At 50.5% G+C, this 24,805-nt stretch overlaps 1 protein-coding gene across 8 annotated transcripts in view; it reads right to left on the reverse strand.

Annotated features, from left to right (window-relative positions):
- The window catches only part of RAP1GAP2 (RAP1 GTPase activating protein 2), a 222,238-nt gene that overhangs the window by 96,537 nt on the left and 100,896 nt on the right, over positions 1–24,805 (reverse strand). For all 8 annotated transcript variants that reach the window (XR_012008512.1, XM_072778999.1, XM_072779000.1 and 5 more), the window contains one exon: positions 5,444–5,528. Coding sequence is in view for 7 of the 8 variants with exons in the window: in XM_072778999.1 (XP_072635100.1) it covers positions 5,444–5,528 (85 nt within the window). In the remaining variant the exon portion in view is untranslated. The remainder of the gene's footprint in view (positions 1–5,443; positions 5,529–24,805) is intronic.

Raw genomic sequence — 24,805 nt, forward strand, 5'->3', positions numbered from 1 at the left:
TCTCTTTGGTTGCTTTTTCTCAGTTTCATATTAGAAAAAAAAATCCCCCTGAAAAACACAAACCGCAAAGGGGCAGGAGAAGGGGAGTAAAGACCAGTTGCATCAGATGCTCGGTGGGGGCAGGAGGTTGAGGAGGTTCTCAGGGGCTACAGGCTCCCTCTGCTCCAACAGTCCCTTCCTCTTGGGAGAAGCAACCAGAGGAGGGGCTGTCCTAGCTATGAGGGGTGGGATGAGAGGAACACTTTACCAAAACTGGTTTGGGTCTGAGAATTTAACTTATACTGACCATTGAGGAGACAATACCATCCTCAGGGGGACCTTGGGTGAGTCCAATTCCCCATCCAGTTTATCTACAAAAGAAATGAATCACCCATCCCTGACATTCTGTGACTCCCATGCTAATCCACCAAAGGGGGATGCCTGCCCCAAGCCTGCCCTACTGAGGGAACTAGGTGAGCCCTGCCCACCCCACCCAGATGCTAGGGGTAGGCTGGAGGCCATGCCACAGGACCCCCAAGGCCAGAGACCCTGGAGAGAGGCTAGCTTCCACCCTGGATGTCTCAGACGTCAGTGTACAATAATAACCTGGGGAGCTCAGGAGATACCAGCAAAGCAGAGGCCTGATCCCACCCTGGAGATGGACATCACGAGTGGATCCTGGGTCAGCGCAGGTAGAGACCTCACCCAAGACTGATGGGCAATGAGGGAGCTGCAGTCCGCATCTTAAAGGACATCTAGGGGCTTAATTTACAAGAGTATTAAACCTGGAGATAGAGGGTCTGCTGGGATATAAGATTCCAGCAAAACCAGAGCAGTAGAATATCAAGCACAGGCTCCTCCCACCTGGATGCCCCAGCAGTCAACACACCATCAATATCCACCAAGCACCCACCCACACCATAGAACAGGAGAGTCACTGCCCTCAAGGAACTCAGTACAGGAAGTGCCAGATGACCAGCAACAGGACTTGGTAAGTGCAATGACAAAAGGGACACTCCCTCTGTGAGAACAGGCTGGCATGAGGACTGTGGTGTTAACCATATGAGTCAGTTTGCTTTGCCAAAGGACAAAAAATGTCCTAGCCACAGACTGTCTCCTAACCACGGCCACAGGCTAAGTAAGTCTTTGCCACAGAACAAGCCCGAATAACAGTCATAAAGGCCAGGTATACCACACACACACTGACCTCCCACACCCACCATCGGAGGGTCCCAACCCCAGTGTGAGCTTTAGGGTGACACGAGTGCTCAGCTCTGACCTTGGCCTCAGAGCTGAGGCCAGAAAAGCCATCCCGTAGGCTGCTGCTCTGCTCTGAGCCAGCCTGGAGTTCCCCCATCAGGCCAGCCTTACCTGCGACAGCCTGTTGGGCCCTGTGCTGGCCACAACAGAGCAGGCGCAGGGATCCAGTGGACAGCTGTGGTTTTTTGAATAAATAACTATGTTAACTAATCTCTTACTTGTGCTCCAGATTCCTGATCCGTACCCCTCCCTCCTGTATCCACACACCCTCCTGGCTCCCTCCTGTCAACATTTCCACTCACTCCTCAACACAGCCCAGTCGGCTGTCCACTCCTCCCTCCCCTGAACCGTTCTGAGGCATAGCAGCAGCGCCACCAGGCCTCTGCGTGCCCCAGAGCATACTTGGCCTCTCTGCAACAGCCAACACAGCTGCCCATTCTTCCTTTGCAAACCGCTCCTCCCACCCAGTCTCAGCCTCCTCCAAATCAGCCTCTGACCAGGGGGTGCCCTCATGGCACCACCCCAGGAACGTCTCCTCTTCTCACTTCACCCTCTCCCTGAAGCACTCACTGCCCCTTACCCACCCCTCCATCCCAGGCTTTAATTCCCACCTCTACAAGAATGGCTCCCTCTTCTAAGTCTCAGCAGCTCACTAAAAACCCCATTTGTGTCTCAAGCATGTGGAACACAACACTTAGAACCAAAGCCTCCAAAAAAAAAAAAAAAAAAAGAAAAAAAGAACCAAAGCCTCATCCTCCCTCCCTTCTCAGAGAACAGCTGTACCATTTATCCATTGTTCGCAACCTGCAGCCACTCTTGCCTCCTATCTCTCCCCAAATCTTCCTATCTGATCAATCTACCTCCTAGAAAATCAGAGATCTGACTACTTCCAAATAACCCCACACACCCCTCAGAGTCAGACCACCATCACCCCTCCTATCCCTGCACTGGATGCACTCGGTGACCTCGCAACCCCTCCCTGACTTTCCACTCTGCTCCTCTGACAAATCCTCCACCCAAAAGCCAGGGTGATTTTCCAAAAAGTCCCGTCATGGGGCTACTGCTCTGACTAAAATCTTCAATGACATCAATGCCCAAAATTTAGTTAAGGATAAGGCCCAAAATCAAGGCACCTAGGTGTCTCAGTGGTTGAGTGTCTGCCTTTGGCTCAGGTCGTGACCCCAGGATCCAGGACGGGGTTCCGCATTGGGCTCCCCACAGGGAGCCTGCTTCTCCCTCTGCCTATGTCTCTGCCTCTCTCTGGGTGTCTCTCATGAATAAATAAATAAAACCTTAAAAAAAAAAAAAAAGGCCCAAAATCTTTAACAAAACTTCTAAGGGTCTCGGTAGACGGGACGGGCAGAGTGGGTGAAGGAGGGTAGGAGGTGTGGGCTTCCAGCTATGGAACAAATCAGTCATGGGGATGAAAGGCACAGCCCAGGGAATAGTCAGTCAGTGGTGGTGTGATCGTGTCGTGTGGTGACCGACGGCAGCTATGCTTGTGGTGAGCGGAGCATAACGTATAGACTTATCCCATCGTTATGCTGTACACCTGAGTTCATGTAACATTGTGTGTCAACTATATTTTAAGATAAAAAAGAAATGTTTTCAGATTATATTTTTAAAAATTGAAAAATAAAATAAAACTTCCAAGGTTGTGCCTCTTCCTCCCTCACTGTGGATGCTCTGACCGCTCTGGCTTCCCATTCTGCCAGTGCGGCCTCCTCCCTCCTGCCCCAGGGGCCTAGGGAGCCTGCAGCAGTCAGTACTTCTGCCCACCAATTCTGAGATTCTGCACCCCTAAGGAGCTCCCAAAGAATGCAGGTACTGCTGGTCCCTTGGCCTCGAGTAGCAAGCGTCTAGAACACTCTCCTCTACTCTGACTGCACCTTTGCCTAACAAGGTCCTACTCAGCTCCCAGGGCTCAGCTTCAACATCATCTCCTACGAAGTCCTACCTGACCCTCTCCAAGGTCAGGTTCGATTCCTACACACCCACCCTTTATACTGTTCCTGAGCTATGCTGCCCTTTTCCTTTGGAACATTCGTCACACCTCACTGTCCCATCCTTCCTCTTAAAGTTGGTTTTTCAACTTTCTTTCTTTATTTTTTTTGGTTTTTCAACTTTCACCTCCCTAGCTAGATGACCAACTCCAGGAGGGTGGGACTACGATGGCTTGTTCCCTACTAATACCCCAGCACTCAGCACCAGGCCTGGCATGTGGTCAGCACTTGCGGTAGAAAGCTATTTGGTCTTGCTTGCCCTGCATCCATCTCCCCAACTTCTCCTAATGACACCTCAACTTTCCTTTGAGGAACCACCTCTCCCCCACTCTTGGTTCTTTAGGCTTAGAGAGTGGGCATGAGACCCAGGTCTGGCCAGTCAGAGCCTCCTCCTCTTTGGCCACAATGATTGGTTTAGACATAGACAGGTGACCTAAGCCAGGCCCTCAAACTTCTTCCCTGAGACTTTTGTTAGAAGTACTGGGGGAAAGATACTCTTCTTTCCACTGAAGTTACTTACAGGTAGGAGCTACTGTTACTATCCTGCCACCACAGAGACAGAGCTTGACAAAGAATGAAACCAACAGAGAGATGGAAAGAGACACATCTCATAGACGTAACCATGCCTAGAGTCTACACTCGCATTACAAAGCAATAAATTCTGTTTTATGCTTACACCAAAGCGAGTTATGTTTCTGTCACTTGTAACCAAGAGCCTTGACTAATACAACATTCAAGCAAGTACTGGGTGGTGAATGAATTAAGTGAGCAAGTGAGTAAGGGGAGCTTGCCAAGAGAACTCAGCGACTCCTCCTAGGAGACTTTCAGGGTTCTCACTGCAACCTCCCACCACCCATGAGCACAGTGACAAGCACCCTACATCCAACTTTGCAGACCAAGGGGCTGAAACTCAGAATGGTGACGTGCTTCTCAGCAATCCCGTGTGTAAACAAACCACCCGGCACCTGGCTCAGACACCTGCACCGGGATCAGGCTGACAAAGGTAGTCTGGCTCTCAGTGCCCCTAAGCACCCCACCAGGAGGAAAGCAGAGCTGTCCTCGGGTCAGCCCTGTGCCCCATGCCCCACCCACTCTCGAACTCCTAATCCAACCAGGGCAGGCTCTGACTGTCATTCCATGAGATTCTCCCTCGATGCATACCACACAGCTCTCTGCATGGTGGACATTCAATATGGGGTGATAACGGAAAGGTGGCGTTTATCTACTTCCTTCAGGGGGGTATTGCTTTGCAACAGATTAAGTTAGGGGAGCAGGGATATGACAGAGAACAAGAGGGGAGAGATGCTTAATGATTTCCCTGTGAGTCATCCAGCAGAGCCCAAGGACAGAGATACAGGGTGGCCCAGACATCCTCTCAGATGACTCAGGAAGCAGTGACTTCTTCAGGGCTAGTCCTCACCTGGCAAACTGTGAGTGGGAGGGAGGGAAGGAGCGTCGTCACTGCTGCCTAGGCAGGAATATGGGCTGAGCCAAAGTCCTCCCTGAGAGCCAGCTCAGGCCTGTGACCAACCTGCCAGCAGGCATTTCTAGGTAAAGGGAGGAGGACATGGTCAGGGGAGGCGACAGCTGCTTCAGCTCCCTTCCAGGAATGAGCAGTAGGGGCCTGGGATTCTGGGAGGTGGTCTCCCAGGAAAGAGACTCATGAATGAAGTACTTCTAGGAAAGAATTACTGACCCCAGAAGCTCCAGAGCAACTCTCCCACAGAGACTGGGGGGACAGGGCCAGCCCAGGAGGGCCAGTCTGAGGCAGACAGACCAGCATGCAAGTGCCACTCTGGTACCAAGAGGGCCCCCCCACCCCGCCCCGGGACCCTGCCTTCCCCAGGCAGCTCTCCTGGGCAAAAGCCCCTTAAGATACCAGGCTGCCATTGCTTCTCAGCCCTTCAGCTAAGACCAGCTAAAGACACCAGGCCACACTCCGAGTCTCCTCACTCACTCCTGCCTGGGCCCCTGATGCTGTACCCCACTGTTCCACAAGGCCCCATCCAGCCCCCATTATCTCCTCACCACCCGACACCCCCAAGTCTCAGTCACACTTCCCTCCTGCACTGGTGAGCTCCAGTGGATGCTGCCTCCTGAGGTATCAGGGCACCCTATGGTACCCACCGGACGGAAGCAGCTGGCTGGGATCTCAGGGTCAGCTACCTCCCCTCCCCACTTACCAATACCAAGCCTCTTACCTTCATGGTGGGAGGTGCAGTGAGAGGAGGGGACAGGGGCTGGTCTGGGAAGGTCACATCTGAGCTGTTGGCCAGCTCCTGCTTCCTGCAAAGAGAATGCAGAACAGAGGTGAGTGATGGCCTGCCTGAGCCATTCCCTCTCTCTGTCAAGAGCAGCTGGGCATGGGGACCTGGGCTAATGCACACCATGCCAAACTAGAGTGGAGTGCACTCTCTGCTGTGCTGCCCTAGACCTTAAAGTGGGGCTCTTTCGCATGTGGTTCCTGCAGCAGCCACAAAGGCATCACCTGGGAACTTGTGACAAATGCAAATTCTCAGGGGCACACCAGCATCTCCAGCGATGGAGCCAAGGATTCCGGGTTTTACAACCCATCCAGATGATTCTGATGTACATTGGAGTTTGAGAACCACTGCTCTAAAGACCTGGAGGACCCACAACACCTACAGGCCTCAGAGGCATGGACAAATGTTTAAAGGCATCAAAATAAACATAACCGTTTTACCAAAATAGCAAAGTTTGATAGAGTGGAAGATAATCAGACCCTGAAACTCTGGCAGTTACCATTCACCTTCAAGTATTTTCATTTGTCAAAACTATAGTGGTTAGTAAAATATATCTATACATTTGGTAGATGTATTTCCAAACACATTTGAATTCAGGACCCCCCAAAAAAGAGAGAGACAAAAGAGGAATGAATATAAATGTTTGTGATTCATTCTTCCTGGGTACCCTTTGCCCCCAAACACACATACACACACACACACACACACACACACACACACACACACACCACGGCCAGAGAGCTGACCTTGGGAGGATGGGGCTGCCTGCTGTGTAAGCTGCAGGTAGAACTTATTTTAGTCCATGTGGGCTAGGACCATGGAGAAGCAGCTAAACAGAGTTGTGTCACCATGACAACACGACTGCAACAAGTTCACTGCTCTCACATACTCCCCACTTTCCATCTGGCCCTCACTGGTGACCAAGGAGTGCTAGTTTGCAGTCCGATTACCAGGCAGATTGTTGGCAGTGAGATGAGCCTTTGGAGCAACGGTTATGCAACAGGGCCTGCTGGGCAGAACATGGAGGAGCCCCAGATGAGGGGCTCTGGGGTCCTGGACGTACCCTGGCTATCTCCTGGGACAACAGGGAGAGGCAGGGATAACAGCATTAAGAGCCCAAGACCAGACTGAGCCATCAGGACTCCCAACTTTGAGACCCTTTCCTTCTCCAGAACCCCACCCTGAAGCAGCCGAGTCAGTATGTACCTGGGTCACACTTCAATGACCAAAAGGATCCCCACTGCACCTCAAGAGAATGCTTCTGTACTCTCCAGCCCACATCTTGCCAACAGGGATGACAGCTTTAACAGGGCTCCTTCATGAGAAAAGCCCACCCTCCCTACAGAACCCAGCCCCCTGCCTTTCCAGAAGAAGCCTTTGCTCTGTGAGCCAGACGCCACCCCAGCCTGGCTCCCCTTAGCCCACAGAGCAGGCCCAACCCGAAAGGAATCAGGCCAGGTGCTGTGAGGCCATGTCCACCCTGGCATGACTCTTGCCTATCCCTGCAGCAGGCCATGCCTCATTGTCCTCTAGGCAACCAGGTAAGGAGGCTGTGTGAACATCTGGCTTGGTACAGGATCCACATGACCCCTATTAACCTCAACCTGCCAATCCCCCTTTCTGATCCTCCATTTGCCTTCCTCCTCATATCTTCCTGGACCGGACCTAGGTCTCACTCTGAGGCGGGGGGCGGGGGGGTGGTGGTGCCTCTCTCCAGGTCCAGACTATAACTGGCACATGAATCAGCAGGGCCACGACTCAGCCCGTGTACAGGTACACATACACTCACACACAAAGGGATAAACAAGAGCCTCCTTCTACCTCTTAGTCAAGAACCACCACCTCCCCTTCCTTCTATGGGTTTGGGGTAAGTGTGGGGTCCAGCCCAGCTGCTCTGGCCCTCATTTGCCTGTAGACCCCAAAGAGTTGGATCCACAAAGGCTCACCCCCTCCAACCACTCTGCCCTCTCCCAAGCAGCTACTGCTCCTCCTCAACAGGCCCAGCCCCTGAGAGCCATGATGGGGGAAAGGCAGGGGAGGAAGGAAGATCAAGGATGCGGGTACCACCCTCAGGTCTCCTGAGGTGAGGCTGAACGAAGGCAGCTCCCCCCGTGGGAGTTGGGAGCCAAGGAGGAAGTGGCATGCAGGGAGGGGACAGAAGGCAAGGCCCATGCCCAAAGTCTATAGGACTGTTCAGGGGTTAGCTTAGGACCCCTGGACCACTCCTCTGGAGGAGGTGGTGACACACTTGCCTAACAGCAATCCTGGCTCTCCAGGAACACAAATCCTAGAGGAAGGCAACACTGGCAGGTTTTTACTATCACTGGTCAAGAGAGACTCATATACATAGTCACACTATACTTCTCTCTATAAGACGCAAGGTGTCCACTCCCATGGGACCAAAGTAGATGCAATTATTACCCAAGGCCCCTGAGTCTCAGGCAAAGGGCCACCACACTCAAACCTTCCTGGGCTGAGCCCCGCTTCCTTGCACCAGCTTGTTTTCCCTGGATGCTGGCATAAGATACTTGGACCAGTCTCCAAGGAGGAGTGAGGACAGTTCAGTGGGAGCGTAAGGTATCTTCCAAGGCAAAAGGAGTCCCTGAATAGTGTCTGGAGCCTGGAAAGTGCTGAACAAGAATGTGACTAGCAGCCTCATCCTTGTTCTAGGGCTCTATCCAAGACTCCGGATGGGATGCTAGGGTAGACAGAAGGCAAGAATGCTGCCCTCAAAAAGAGAACTGAGTACGCACAGGCCCGTCACAAATCTATCCCACCCTGGTACACAGATGGCTTTGAGTGGCACCTGTAGGAGAAGATGGGACACACTGTTCCATCCTCATTCTCACCTCCTAGAAGCCAAAGGTACTTAATTAAGAGCCAACTACCTGTTATGGGTTGAATCGTGTCCCCCAAAAAAGATATGTTTTGTTTTGTTTTTTAAAGACTTTATTTATTTATTCATGAGAGTCACAGAGAGGCAGAGACACAGGCAGAGGGAGAAGCAGGCTCCCTACGGGGAGGCCGATGCGGGACTTGATCGAGGACCCCGGGATCGTGTGCTGAGCTGAAGGCAGACACTCAACCACTGAGCCACCCAGGCATTCCCCCAAATAAGATATGTTGAAACCCTAACCCCCAGAACCCGTGAATATGTCCTTATTTGGAGATGTAATTAGGGTGGCCCCTAATTCAATTTGCTTGGTGTCCTTGTGAGAGGCAAAGTGCGCTGTGTGAAGACACAGACATGCAGGGAGAATGCCATGCAGCAGCAGAGGCACAGATAGGAGTGACACAGCTGGGAAGCAAGGGTGGCCAGCCACCGCTGGGAGCTACAAGACACAAGGAAGGGTTCTACCCCAGAGCCTCCAGGACAAGCAGGCCCTGTCGCCACCTTGGTTTTGGACTTCTAGCCAGAACGGAGGCCACAAATGTCTGCTGATTTAAGCCGCCAGTTTGGTGGCAGCCCTCAGAAGCAAGTGCCCTGCCCAAGTCCCAGGCTCTAGCCTTGCCTTTGTCAGCAGAGGGCCCAAAACAAAGACAATGACATCCTTGCTCCTGCCCTACCACCCCTGCCATTGCCAGCTGGGCTCAATCTCACCCTGTCCCCACCCTCACAACCCTTGACATTGGTGTGTGGGAGCCACCTTCCCAGGGACAGCTGGCCAGGCCACCAGCTGGCGCTAAGCAGAGTAAGAATGTGGGTGCTCAATGTCATTCCAGCCCCTTCTCAGACAGACAAATCACACGTGAGGAGGTGAAAGTGACATGATTATCCCAAGAAATAACCTTGGAGCTGCTCTTATTTATTATAAGCAAAAGGTAAATTATTAGCAGAGGTGGCACCCTTACTATTATCTATAACAACTTTCTTGAGACCCATCGCAATCTTTAAACTGTCATGGCACTGAGTCTGAAACTGCCTCCCCAGCCAAATCTCATACACAGCTCTCAGGACTGGGGTCCCGGACCCACACAGGGACCCATAAGAGGAGGGGAGAGGGGAGCAGAGAGAAGGCAGAGGAGGGAAGAGGAAGATCATAGACTCTGCTGTAAGAAAAAGGTGGTAAGAACAGGCATGGATGGGCAGGTCAGGTGCCTCCTCCAGCCTCTGGGTGTCATAGGGGTGCGACCCCCTCAGCATCCCTCTGCCCCAGAACCACCTAGCACTGAGGTTCTCTGCTCTGGGATTCCTTCTCCAGAAACACGGACAAACCTGGGGCAGCTGGGAAAGGGCCCAGCTGGCTTTAACCAAATGCAAATCTCAAGAAGAAATGATTGAGGAACCCATGGTGAAAGCAGATGGAACTATTCATAGTGCACTGGATAGACCCCAGTGAGGGCCTTACTTACAGCACCCAGGCCTCCAGCTCCAGCCTCAGATGTTTCTGCCCTAGACCATCTGTGGTCATCTCCCCCACGCTTTTATGAAAGTGCCCAACGCTAGAAGGGGTTCCAGTCTGGTTCTGCCTGCTACCCCCACTGTGTGTCCTTGGGTAAGTTACCTCACCTCTCTGCGTCCCACTTCCTTCATCTTCAAAGATGGGGGTGATGATGTTCTGAGGAATTATATATAATGGCTGTGAAATAAAATATAAAGTCCCATACAAATAGAGATCATTATGATCATTATCATCTTCATTGTTACTGTAACTCCTAAAATGGTGCTCAAATCTCCAAGTGGAGACAGAGAAACAAGGAAGGATCCAGGACTCTTTAATGTCTTTGAAAGTATTTCTGGCATTTCAAATAAGTATCCCTAGCCCCAGGGATGCACTCTCAGGATCATAACCATCAGTTAATAATCAACAACAGGAAAAATACTCACCTATCGGCAGATGGCTCTGGGGCCAGCTCTAAGCCCTCCTCCTGGCAGAGTTCTCCCAAACCTACAAACTCTGTCTGTCTGCATCTCTCACCCTACTAGGTCCCCAGCCACCCAGCCATGTCTGGCTCTGCTTTCTCTTGCTTTCCAAAGAGCCAAGCTAGAGGAATGCAGACAGTTGGCCTGTGAAGAGCTTCCCAGGAAAACCAAACCAAAAGGAATGAGACATACCATTCACAACAGCCAAAGGTGGAAATAACCCAGGGTTGGTCAAGCAATGAACAGATAAACAAAATGTGGTCTTTCCACAGGATGGAATATTATTGAGCCATAAAAAGGAACAAAGTGCTGATATATGCATGCTACAAGGTGGAAGAACCTGGAAAATATTATGCTACACCAAAGGAGCCAGACACAAAAGGCCACATATGATGTGATCGTATTTACATGCAATGTCAGAACAGGCAAATCCAGAGGCAGAAAGCAGATTAGGGCTGGCAGGGAGTGGGGAGGAGTGGGGAGTGGCTGCTAATGGGCTCAGGGTTTCTTTCCAAGGTGCTAAAAATGTTCTGGAACCACATAGTGGTGATGGTTGCACAAACTTCATAAATACACTAAAAAGCACTGAATCACATACTTTAAATGGGTGAATTTTAATGGCGTGTAAATTATAACTCTGTTTTTTTTAAAGGAATAAGACAGAAAGGGTTGAATGGCTCTATCTCTGTTACCTCTGCTGCTTATTTTCTTCTCTGGCTGCCTTTTGGTGCCCCCAGGACCCCGGGCTGTGTACAAGCTTTGGCTTTGTGGCAACACTTCAAATGCTGACCAGAGTTCCCTTACTACTTGCACCTGTTGAAAGCAACGCCTTTCGTCTCCACTCCAGTGCTCAGAAGCACCTGCATTGCCATTTATTTGGAGAGAGCTTCTGAGTTCTAACTCTTCATAGTTCCCCATCCTATGTAACTAACTAGACCATAAACAATGGGAAAGAACATTAAAAGCTTCATGAAATCACCATAAGAAACACACAAAATGAGAAGAAAGAGGAAGACAAGACAAGCTCTAGGCCCGATGAGCTGTACCTCAAAGTCTCAGTCTCTCTGCTTTCTCATCTGCAAAACGGGCCAAAGGGACAGACACAGAGGTGAGGGGGTCAATATCTATCTTGTGCTGGGGCGGATGTGGAAGGCGAAAAAAACAGGGCTCCACAGAGCTGGTGGGGCAGCTGAGGGATAGAAGAGGGCACAGGATTTGGCCATGAGAGGTTCCAGCAGGTGGAGGGAGCGAGTCCCAATGCCTCCGCTGAAGAGCCCCTTAGGAAGGAGCAAGTACTGCTCACCTGGCAGCACCTGGCAGGGTCAACTTTGGTGTCATGTCCCATTCATGTGCACGCTCTAATTGGTTCCTGGAGATTCAGGGCTCAACTCTGGACCACGGATGACCCAAAACTCCAGAGGAGTACAAAATGGCAACCCTCACTCCTACCACACCCACCCAATCCTGGGGTTCGTGGGCATAGACCACTCTATGGTCTAGGAGAAATCATTAGAAGCCATTCAATAGCCTACTACACAGACAAGGACACCAAGGCCTGGAGAGGCAAGGGGAGATGCCCGAATTCCATAGCCAGCCTCTCTCCTGGTCTCTGGAGAGCACTGTTCTCAAATCACCTCAGCACGAATATGTGAAAAGTTAGCAGGTCACATCTCAGGAAGAACCTGTGAGGAACTACAGCTGGTTTATGGACACACATTTATAAAGCATGAGTGTGGGGGCGCCTGGCTGGCTCAGTCAGTAAGCATGTGACTCCTGTTCTCAGGGTTGTGAGTTCAAGCCCCATGTTGAGCACAGAGCTTATTTAAAAAAAAAAAAAAGGCATGAGTGTCAGGGGTCCACAGGGTCCATGGGTCTCCCATAAGGAATGAACTGACAGCAGAAGCCAAGGCCACACAGGAGATAAACAGACCACATCCTGGGCAATGAGATGGGAATACATGTGGGACCACAAAGAGGTCTGGGCAACACTACAAGCCTATAGTCTTGAAGATCATGCTGGCTTCCCTCTGCATGTGCTGGCTGAGGATGGCCCTTCCTTGGAGGACCCTGAATCCCTAAACTGGGCCAGGGGTAGGAGAAAGGACAGGTACTGAGAGGAGGCTTACCCAGCCCTAGAGACCCAGGAGGCCACAGCCCCTGGTCTGGAACAACTGAGCCTCCTCCCATATTACATCTCAGAGCTAATGGGCCAGCCTCTACACACACAGGCACACCCCCTAACTCCTGGGGAAAGCTGTACGAACATGCAACTTTTAGAACTGACTGATGCCATACAGCTCACATACGAGTAAGAGCAGACTCTGAGGGGTGTGATGTGGGCCTGAGAGTCCCAGAGTCAGAAATTTGAGCATTGGACCTCAACTCCCCAGACCCCCCACCCCAGCCCCAATCCCCTTTCCTGCCACAATGAGAAAGCAGCTCCACCTGTACCGAGTGCCACAGCAGAGCTGAGAGGACACTAGCCAGCACCTTCTCATGTCCTTGAAGCCTGAGTTCTTAGAAGTCCAGGTGGGCTGTGTTAGTTACCACAAGCAGTAACATCCAGACTATTTACAAGCATCTGAGAAGACAGTCCAGACAGGAGAAGTGAAAATGCAGAAACCATCCTGAAGGCACAGCACACCCACGTGGAAGACCCACTTGTCACACATTAGTTGTGGATTATATAGAATAAAGCACCATGGGACATCGAGAAGGGAAGGCCAGGACTCCCTGGGAAACAAGCTCAGGTGTCACAAAAGAGGTGACAGCTGAGCTATGCCTCCAGGACAAGACCAACACCTACCTGGGAGAGAACTCCGGGAATGACAAAACAGCAAAAGCACAAAGGAGTAAAAGAAAGAGCACCATGCTCAGACCATCCGGTGTCACCAACGTGGAGAAAACACCTCCCTGGCATTTAGTAGGCCCTCGAGAGGAAAAGTGAAAACCCAGGAGTCCCCAGACTTACCATGTACGAGTCCCCAGGCTTACCATGTGCAAGGGCTGTGGGAAGCCTATTACACTTAAGACTCACTATAATCCTTTACACCAAATATTATTAACCCCACTTTACAGAAGGGGAAACTGAGACTCAGAGTGGTCTCACTCTGAGAGAGTAAGCATGGCTGGAGAGCAGCAGAGCAAAGCCTGGATCGGGCAATTCAGCTCCACAGCATGCTGATGGTGGGCAAGAAGTGGGGTTCCCTTGACAAGAGCATCCAGGGTCAGGTGTACACATCCCAGTTGGTACATCAGGTGATCGCTGTGCTCTTTCCTGTAACGGTTATTTACCGGCCTTTTACAGGTGTCCTCTATTTATGGCAAGCTATTCTGAGTATCCTTTCATGGTGACATGGCATTATCTTCTAAAGTGAGTTAATTCTAGGGGGGCCTGGGTGGCTCAGTCGTTTAAGTGTCCAACTCTTAGTTTTCCTGAGGTCACAATCTCAGGGTCGAGGGATTGAGCCCCACATTGGGCTCTGTGCTCAGGATGGAATCTGCTTAAGATTCTGTCCCCCTTTCCTTCTGCCCCTCCCTCTCGCTCACTCTCACTCTCTCTAAAATCAAATAAATAAAATCTTTAAAAAATGAAACGAGTTCATTCAAGTTTTAGAAACTGAGCAACTAAAGGAAACTATTAAAGACCTACTACGGGGGGCACCCAGATGGGGCAGAAACAGCAAAGGTAGTCTTCAGACAGCTGCAGTTTGGGAAATATGCACCAAGCAATCTGAACACAGCCTCAGGGGCCATGAGGAGCAGCAGGGCAGGAGACAGAGGAAGGAGGGGAACGGGAGGGGCCCCTGCTGCACTTACCGCTACAGAAACAAAACCAGGGAGTCAAGCCCACAAGGCGTCTTGGAGGCAAAAATAAGATTGGTGATTGGAGAAGCTAAAATGCTGGTTTCAGAAACCAAGTGATGGGTGCTTCGATCACAACAGAGACAGAGGAGGAGGAGAAGTAGCTCTGCAGGAGGCAGAGGATAAAGGGTTCATTCTGGACACACAACCAGTCATGGGGCCATGGGAAATCCAGGTGGGCTCAGAAAAGTCCCAAAGCCTTAGCAGAGAGACAGGAATAAGTGGAAGGGGGGTGCAGGTGCATGTATCACCGAGCCTGAGTACACGGCATCGAACAGAAACTGCCAAGCAAGTAGCTTCGCTCACATGGTCAGCTGTTATCCGTGGCAACTGCCTGGCCTTGGCCGAAGGAGCGACGTCATGGGCAGGGCAAAGACGGCCAGCTCATAGCTCACAGGTCATGGCCTCAGACAGCTTCAGACCCAAAATCAAAAAAGCCATGGAGCCACAGAAGCACAGACTATCAGCATCTTCCCAGCCTGTCAGTATTTCTTGACCTAGATGGCAAGTACGTGGGTGCTTCCTGCATAATTCAGTTTGGATGTATGACATATATCACAATAAAAAATAATTTTTAAGTAGTTCTCTCTCACTTCCTTTAGGGGAAATAGATATAAATGCAGAAACGGATACAGACAGAGAGGTGGAGACAGACATCGTCTTCAGCCTGTTGAGACTTCCATGATGAACATATCAGACTGATAACCTGCATTTATTTTGCTTCTTCTGAAGGCCTTTAAAATAATAGTTTTTTTGGGTTTTTTTTAAAAGTGTGAACTGACAAGAGGAAATGCAATAGAAAAGGAAAATTCAGCCTACAAGAGATCACTGGTGCCTGGAAGATGGGCCAAGGATGGATGACCCCAGGGAAGTGTTTGATACTTGCAACATGGAGAGCCCTCAACCCATCACTTCCTCGACAGCTAGATGACCTTCCCAATGCCCACCACCATAAGAAACTGAGCAACGATAGAACAGTGATTCCTGTGGAAAGATATCTGGGCTCCTCCAATGAAAGAGCAGCTTGCTACCCAATCATCACCTTGCATGGAAGCTCACAGGTGGAACGCCAGCCAAAGCACACACAGCTCCAAACCCACTTGGCTCAATCTTGGCTACAGACACACAGCCAGGGACAACTACACATTTGGGGAAAGCCTCCAACATAGGGGAGAGATCTCAAAATAATCAAGAGGAACCTGAAGGTAACAGACAATACAAGGAACCGATGGAGACCTCCACGAAATACTATAAAGGAATATCCTCAGAGAGATAAGACAAGGTCTTTGTATCTACGACACAAGGAGAGAATGCCCAAAAAAAAAAAAAAAGAGACAGAGAGAGAAAGATGACCAGGAAAAAAAAAAAGATCTTGGAAAATAAAAACATGATGGGAAGACAAACTTTGAGAAGTCTCCCAAGTAGAACAAAAAGACAAAGATGTGGAAAATGAAAAAAAGACGAAAAAAAAAAAGACAAAAACATCAGAGGATCCAACATCTGCCCAAATATGGTTCCAGAAAGAAGTAGCAGGAAAAAAAGAGAAGAAACGTGGCCAGCTAGTCTCCAAAGTTTGCTTCCCGATTTGTGTATCTCCTGGTACTAATGCCCCCATACCTCCCCTTGCCTTGAACCTGGCTGGCCGTGTGACGCACTTTGGACCAACAGAATGGGACAGAAATAACATGACTTAAGTTCCAAGGCTGAGTCACAGGAACCCTCAAAGCTTCCACCTAGATCTCTAGGAACATGTACTCCAGGGAAAACAGCCAGCATGTAAGAAATACAGCTATCCTGAGACTACCCTCCTACAGCTAGCCACATGGAGACGGATGCAGATACCAGCCAGCTTCCAGACATTCCAGACATCCATCCCAGACCACCCGAGTGAAGAAACTACCTTGGACATTTCAGCCCCAGCAGATGAGACAAGAATCTAGGAATCAAGCCAGAACCAAGGCCCCAGACTTATGGCCCCAGCTGAGCATGCCAGCCATCTCCAGCCATATGAACCATCCAGGATGAAGTCTCAGGCACTGGGAATCAGAGATGAGCCATCCATCTCTACTTTACCTGGAATCCTAACCCACAGAATGTACAAATAATAAAATGGTCATCGTTTTATCATAACAGGAACAGTAAGGGATAGATGGCTCTGGAAGTGAGGTCTCCTGATGAAAAGAATGGAACTGACAGGACATCTAATAGGTGCAAACTCTTGGTAGAAAAAAAAAATTATTCAAGGAATTATGATAGAATAAATAGAAATGGTAAAATAGAAAAAGTACTATGGCTAATGGGGAAACATGAGTTAATTATTAACTCCAGGAAAAATAAGAACTTATGCAAGAAAGGAAACAGGGGTGCCTGAGTGGCTCAGTCAGTTAAACATCTGACTCTTGATTTCAGCTCAGGTCGTGAGATGGAACCCCACGTAGGGCTCCATGCTGGGTGTGGAGTCTGTTTGGAATTCTCTCTTTCTCCCATTCCCTCCCTCCTTCTCTTAGGGAAAAAAAAGGCAACGTAATTATAGTGCCCTCCTTGGCTCAACAATAAGTGATTCTTAAACAGTCACAGTGAGTAAATGTTGACTACTGAATTGAACCAAAAAATGATGCTAATATAAGGATACCCTGCTAACTAAGTGGTCCCAAGTCTTGGCAGAATTCCTAGTAAACCCTGGGAGAGAAGGAGCCACCTTGTCATACCCAGCACAGGCGTGTGTTAAACCATCCATGCTAAGGAACCACCCAACTATCTGCTGACTTTGGGGTCACTCCAGCTATCACAGAGGGGACCGTCACTCCACTCCACTCCCAGACTCTGCCTCTTAACTGTTGACTCTTCTGAATATGTTATTAGTAACATCATTGGTTCATTCAAACTACTGAGTCTCAGTGGAGACAGACCACAGAATTTCAGCGTAGGTATGGTCTTTTCAACTAATAATGTTATTACCAATCCCTGAAAGCTTCATTCACTAGAAAGACAAATGCTTGGAACCATTTCCCAATGCAGAGCACCTGACCCATCCTCATTCTTGCCCTTCTTGTTTGTGACCATGGTACACGATTGAGGAATGAACATCTAGGGTAAGGGGGTCCACCAACGGCCAAGCAACCAAGCATGGCTGACTCAGCCCTGAGGGACCAAGGCTGCAAGCTCATCTCATCCAACCCATGCTCCAACCCAACCTACAGAAACCAATGCCAATGAACCAAACCAGTGATATCAAACCCTTTGCCTCCTCCTAGCATCCACTTCTTTCTCAGGGACATTAGGAAAAGGAGGATAGGATAACTGTGCATGCCTCCAGGGACACAATGGAAAATACCCTTGCAGTCAGTATTCCATGGCTGGATGGTTCAGAAAAAGGACTTGGCAACCTGGAGCACCACTGGATAACCAAGATCTCCAAGTGATGAGCAGAAACTAACTTCCCTAGCCCGGCCCACTGCCTAACTCAGTAAGAATAGAGGGCCTAGATGAGCCACCCCTGTCCAGGCCCCTTCTCTGGCCTCCAGCATACACCCTGCCTGCCGGGCCAGCCCCCAGCACTGTGACTGGCACTGAATGAACTGAACAATGAATAATCAAATGGGGGCTCACAGACCCTCAGAGCTAGAGGGCTAACTTAGAGCAGCATCGGACAGGCCAGTGTTCCCTCCACTGCAATTTGGTCTAATCACTGTTGTGGTTATGACTCACTTCAACTCCCTGCTCAAGGGGCAGAGGCAGAGTCAGCCCACTCCCCAAGAGTTCGATCCAAGTTCATGTCATTCCCTTGATCTTGGATTACTCCTCTGGACACGGATGGTAGAGACAATAAAAAAAGTATCCTTCGTCATCAGCCTCATTTTCATCATAATAGTAGCTAATATTGATTTAGTGCAAATGCCAAGCTCTTGACGTGCATTATTTCAACTTTTCTACAACCCTATGAGGTAGGTACAAAATTACACTCCCAATTTACAAATAAAGAAACGGAGGCTCAGAGAGGTTAGGTGACTTGTGGAAGGTCCTACAGCAATTAAGTGGCAAAGCAAGGAATCTAAGGGACCCTGGGTGGCAAGTTCTAAATGGCTATCCCCCACCGCAGCCCTGGCCTCTGACTGCTGGCAGCTCATGCAGTAGGATCAGCCGTTAAACTCTCTGCTAGGGAAACGGTAGGTAGTTCGAGATCCTTGAAGGCTCTCTCCTAGATCAACCTGGTGTTCAAAAGCTATGCTGCTTGGGAAAACGGCCTGACATGAGTTATTTTGGTTTTTGGTTTTTTAAGAGAAATTTAACTTTCATTGGCTAAATCACTACAGAAATATTGTTTAAATACAAATAACGTCTTCTGGATTGTTTCAAAGGACATCACTGAGTGAGACCATCATTCTATGTCTGAATTTTACATTTTTATTTTAAGTATCAATACATACTCACTGGGAGGAAAAATTCAAAGAATCCAGAGGCATCTAATGAAGTGTACTGGGTGTGGGGAAGGGCCTGCTGCACCTGCTTCCTGCAACCCATCAAACAAGGGCACACAAGGCCTTAGGGAGCAGACCCAGCACCTGCCAGAGAGAAGTGGGACTGAGAAAAGGCTGCTGTTCTGGCCCTCCTGCTGCATCATTTCCAGCTGCCCTGGTCACTTAAGTGACAAGATGATGCATCAACATCAATAACGCTGGAAGGGTCTGTCCAGGAAATGGCATTATTCCCCCCAGGAGGCATGAAGTCAGCCTCGACAGGCAGCTGGGGCCACCGAGAATTAAGGGTCCCTGCCCAGGCCTCTGTCACCCCCTCCCAGATCTACTCCCTGCCCCAGCCGACCAGACCAAACAGTGAAAAGAAGAGGCCACACCTAGGCCAGCCACAAAGATCATCCAGTGAATAAGCACTGCTGAAACCCCTGGACTCAGAACTTCCGAGCATGTGGTTGGATGCAGAGGACACCGAGCCTCCTTCCACTAGAGGAGCAGGGCACAGCTTCAAGACTCGGTGGGCGCGTGGGCCCTGGATGGCCCTCAGCCTGCACCTATGCATCGCCTGGCACCTGTGACCACTCAGTAATGATCCTTTGAATGAACTGCAGAGCTTGAGGGCCATGTTAGGTCAGCGCCCCATGAGAAAACATGATGAGACCCTTCCAGCCAGATCCTCCATGGAATGTGTCTAGTTGCAAACCAGGCTGTGTGCTCGGAGGGCAGGAGCCAGGTCAGCCACCTCTGAATAGCCCATGGGGCCCAGGGCCACGCAGTCCTACACTGTAGCCTTAAAATCTGTCAATACTAAGACCTTCCATTTGAATAACAATTGGCGCTGCCCGAGACTTCTCACTTCCTCTGCCAAGCACAATTCTGTGAAGATGAGCAGGACTAGGAGCAACATCTTCATCCACGTAGAAGAGTCGGCTGACTGATGCTCAGGGAAACACAGCTAGCTCCTGGAGGGACCAGAACTCAGTGCAAGCATGGTTGACTGCACAGTCTGTGGCCCAAGCCATCTTGTCTGTGCACGGAGTGAACAATCAAGTGGGCAAAGGGAAGAATGATTGCAAAGGGAGCTGCAGTCCCTCTGCCCCCTGCCCCCCAGCCTTCTACCCCTTGCTACCTCTGTCTTCTGCTCCCCCTGCTCCCTGCCCCTGCCCCCTCTACCCTCTGACACCCTGTCCCCTGCCCTCCCCATGCCCCCTGCCCCCAGCCCTGGCCCCCTGCCCCCTCTGCCCCCTGCCTCCTACCCTCCTCCCCTCTGCCCGCCCCCTGCCCCTATCCCTTGCCCCCTCTGCCCTCTACTCCCCCTGCTCCCTACCCCCCTGCCCTGCCAGCTCCCTACCCCCTGCCCCCTCTGCCTTCTGCTCCCCCTGTCCCCTGCACCCTCTGCCCTCTGCTCCCCATGCCCCCTGACTCCTACCCCCCTGCCCTCCAGCTTCTTACCCCCTTCCCCTCTGCCTTCTGCTCCCTCTGCCCCCTGCTCCCTGATCCCCCTACCCCCTCTGCCTTCCTGCAACAAAGCCTGGCACTTGCTGACCTGCATCCTCCCTGCTCAGTCAGGGACCTGCCATGTGAGCAGGGTACTCACTCACGCTGCAAACTCCAAGCTTCTGAGGACAACGCTCTGTGTTCCTTCCGTCCCCCCCGTGCCCCTGTGCTTGTTGCAGTAGCACCTAGTGCTGCTGCCAGGTTCACCCGGGTCCGCTTAAGCCAAAAACACAACAAGCCATTGGGCAGAAGTGGCCCCCAGCAAATCCTTCCTTGAGTCCCCATGCTCCCCTGGAGGGAGGACGAGCAGAGGCCCAGTCTGCCACAGAGCCCATAGTCCACACAGGCCAGGGCTGACTGTGGGAGCCTGTCCAGCTTTGCTACTGCTCAAAGGCTAGCTCCGGTCTCCAAACCCCTGCCTCTCCTTCCTGGGTCCCTCTCTGGACCAGAAGGTGAGCAAAGGGCCACTCACCTATCTATCTGGGTCAGAGCCTCAGGTCCAGCTGACAAGGCCCCAGGCCACACGGCAATGCCCTGGGATTCTTGGCCACTGGCGCAGGCCGCAAAAACAGAGCTGACTACTGCCCAAAGTGCAAAAGCTAATTCCCAAGGGACACTTTCTCCTGCTCAAGCTGCAGATGGAATAGATGAATGAGATTTTTTTTAATGTGTTTGTTTTACAGATTTACAGAACAGGGATGGTAGGGAAGGGCAGGAGAACCGGGCAGGGGAAAAAAGAAAAAAAAAAAGACAGGGTAGACGGAGAAGAGAGGAAATGGAAGCTTTGCAAGCTTTCCAATCGAAAGAGGCTTCCCTCCCCATCTAGGCCAAAATCCATTGGTTAAAATGCCACAGTGCTGAAGAAGCCCTAGCAAGTCAGACGGTACCCAGAGCCATGGCCTGTGGCAGGAACAGCAACAAAGACCATAGAAAGGGTCAGGCCAGGTCCCTCTGAGTCGTCCGGAACCCTGATGGAAGTGTCACGGATGGAGGAAACCTCTGAGCTCTGCCTGGGCACCCCTGGAAGGGCAGCAGGACATTTCGGTGGCATGACCCATAAGCAGGAAGTGCTTTTACCCCCAGGCTGGGGACCTCAGAGAAGGCTCACTGTCCTCAAAGCTGCAGGCCAGCCCTCGGCTGCCCCCACTGGCTCAAACCCTCACCCAGAGGGAGGGCCACGCCCCCCCCAGCTCCCCAGTTTCCCACCCCACCCCCCACACACATACACATCTCCTGAGGCAAGAGACCTTCAAATGAAGAGAGGATGGAGGTGGGTCAGAGCAGGGGGCTCAGTAACCCCGGGCATCCCTAGGAAAAGGGGCTGCTGAGGCCTCCCCTTCAGACACCAGGGGCACTATCAGGGAACAGTCATGGGAAAGGCCCTCAGTAGGAGCACAAATTGCTTCAGGCACCTGGGTGGCTCAGGCTTGAGTGTCTGCCTTCAACTCAGATCATGATCCCGGGGTCCTGGGATCGAGCCCCTCTCCACAGAGAGCCTGCTTCTCCCTCTGCCTATGTCTCTCTCTCTCTCTCTCTCTCATAAATAAATAAATAAATAAATAAATAAATAAATAAATTCCTTTAAAAATTAAAAAAAAAAAAAAAAAGAAAGAGCACAAAGAGCTTCACAGATCCCATTTCTCTTCTTTGGAAATCTGGTGTTCAGTGAGTATTTATAAAGCATCCACTATGTGCCAGCACAATGCCAGCCTCCAGAGCTATGATGGGAATAAGTCATGCTTGAGCCCTCTCTCCCCCACCCAAGGCCTCAAGTGCATCACTATGTCCTGACCTGGTTCTGTGTCCTCCACCCACAGCCTCCCCATCACCTATCAATCTGTCACCTGGACAACAGCACCCCCATCGTAACCCATCTCCACCCATACACCCCTCAATCTATTCTCCAGGGAACAGAGGGATCTTTCTGAAATGAAAAGCTGATCACACCCACCAGAATAACCATGATTTTTTTAAAAGTGCAGCCTCTTTGGAAAACAACTGGCAGCATATCCTCCACAACTTAAAAGAATTACCACACAACCCAGCAATTCCACTCCTAGGAATATACCCAAAGGAACTGAAAACACATGTTCAAACAAAAACTTGTACATGAATGCTCATAGCAACATTATTTACAATAGCCAAAAGGTGGAAATAACCCAAATGTCCACCAACAGATGAACACATTAATAAAAAATAGGACGTCCACACAAATATTATTCAGCCTTTAAAAGGAATGATATACTGACACATGCTATAACACGGATGAACTTTGAAAACATCGCAGCAAGTGAAAGAAGAAGCCAGCCACAAAAGACCACATATTATATGATTCCATTTAAATAAAATGTCCAGACAGGCAAATCCAAAGACAGAAAGCAGACTGGTGGTTGATTAGGGCAGTGAAGGGGAATGGGAGAGACTGCTGCTAGGAACAGACTTACTGTCTGGTGATGAGAGACCTTTGGAGAAGAACCGTGGTGCTGGTTGCACAACACCCTGAATGTAATTAATGCCACCGAACTGTACATATTAAAATGGTTAAGTCTCATGTGTACCTACCACAATAACAAAAAATGAAAGTGAAAAATCAGTGCAAAGTAATGATGGCACCTTCCTTTCAACTGGCTTCGACCAGTAGGACCAAACCCAACACTTTACCATGCCCTCAGGGGCCCCTTGTCTTAGACCCATCCAACTTCATCTCCTCCCTCTCACTTCCTCTCCTCACCTGCACCCCCCAATCCACAAAGCCCATTAGCTCATCCACTGAGATCAAAGCCCTCTGTCCAGACTTTCTCCTTGCCCAGACCCCCTCTACAGACTTTCTCCACCTGGGTCCCATTCATCCCGAGTCCCTGCCAGAATGTCCCTTCCTCGAGATAGCATACCCATCCTGGGTCAGAGCCCCTGTGCTCTCCACTGCCACAGCACACCATCCTGTGTCACAGCACCCAGCCCCTCTGCTGCAGTGACCTGTTGGATGCCCATCTTCCCCAATGGACTAAGAGCTCCATAAGGGCAAGGATCAGGCCTGCCTCATTCCCACTGGATCCTTAGCACCTACCTACAAGGACCAAAGTGCGATGGTGGACATGGTCGGACAGATGGACAATACCCCAGGAAGTTTACAATCAGGCTCAGAAGGGAAAAGTGAATGGCTGAAGAGACCAGCATGAGTGCATGGGCACCAGCAGGGGTATGATTCAGAGCAAGAGAGAGATCGTGGGAACTCATCTAAAACTGGGGGGCAGTGGGGAGGACTCAAGCCAAGGAGAGGGATGGAGGAGGAAGCAGGACCATCAATATGAGAAGTGTGTGGATGTGGGGCCAAGCCAGGCACTTGCAGAGGGAGTGCGCAAGGCCAGTGCACACCCTCTGGAGAGAATTATTACAACCTCTAGCCTCTGAGATCAGCATGTTATATACAACATCTCACTGACCCTCACAACCACCACTATTATTACTTCATCACTTGGATGAGAAAACCAAGGTCCAGAGAGGTAAAGCGCCTTGTCCAAGTTCGCCCACCAAAGTGGGATCTGAGACTGGGTTCCCCTGAGTCCACAATGGGGCTCCAAGGCAGGAGAACACCCAAATGTTCCAGGATAGGCGGAATTAGAGAATGTCCTGCTTCTGCCCTGAGAACCAGAGCTGTGTGGCTTCCCTCACGTGCCCTAGGCTGGCCACTGCCTTCAGGAAAAAGGCTCCTACTCACATTTTCTTTGTGAAGCTATTAAACCCTCAAGGTCAGAACAGTACTTAATTAATCTAAGGAAGAAAACATCTGCCCCGTGTCCCATTAGGTATCTTAACCAATGCCCTTGCCTTGGCAGCCAATCTTTCATGGTAGTAATACAACTTGCAGAGAGTAGAGGGGTCCCCACAGCTCTGACCACCCTTAATGGAGCCTCTCTCCACTCACACCAGGGCTGCATTTCCATTCCTATGAGAACTCTCCATCATCTGTCTCCTACTCAGACCTCTCCTCTGAGCTTCAGAACCCACTGCCAGCTGAACGTCTCCACTGGGGATCTCACAGCATCTCAAAATCAACATGCCCAGAAGTGACGTCACATCACCCCCAACCAGTGCAGAGCCCCCAGAAGGCTCCCAAGTTCTGTCTCCCAAATAAAGGCACTGAGCACTCCTGATTCTTCCTCCTGCCTTCTGCCTGAAGGCATCCCCTACTACATCCATCCCCTACTACTCAAGTGTGTCAGGGACCAGCAGCAGGGGCATCACCTGGAAGTCAGTCTAAATACAGTCTCTCAAACCCACCTCAGACCTGCCAGTGGGAATCCGCATTTTGTCAAGACGTCCAGGAGACCCGCACACACAGCAAAGTTTGAGAAGTGCAGCTCTAACAAGCAAAGAGCCTTTCATTCTGCCTCCTACATTTCTCTGGGGCTCATCAATGTCCCTCCAGCCCCCTCTACCATCACCTCAAAGCCACTGGTTAGCACATCTTCCTAACCAATCTCCACAAGCCCACTCTTGTCCCACCTGGAGGATAACTTCTCCCCGGGAGCTCAAGTGACTCTTCAAAATGCAAATCTGAAAAAAAAAAAAAAGCAAATCTGACCACAGGAGCCCACTATA

Source organism: Canis lupus, chromosome 16 (genome assembly GCF_048164855.1).
Source record: "Canis lupus baileyi chromosome 16, mCanLup2.hap1, whole genome shotgun sequence".
Lineage (NCBI taxonomy): Eukaryota > Metazoa > Chordata > Mammalia > Carnivora > Canidae > Canis > Canis lupus.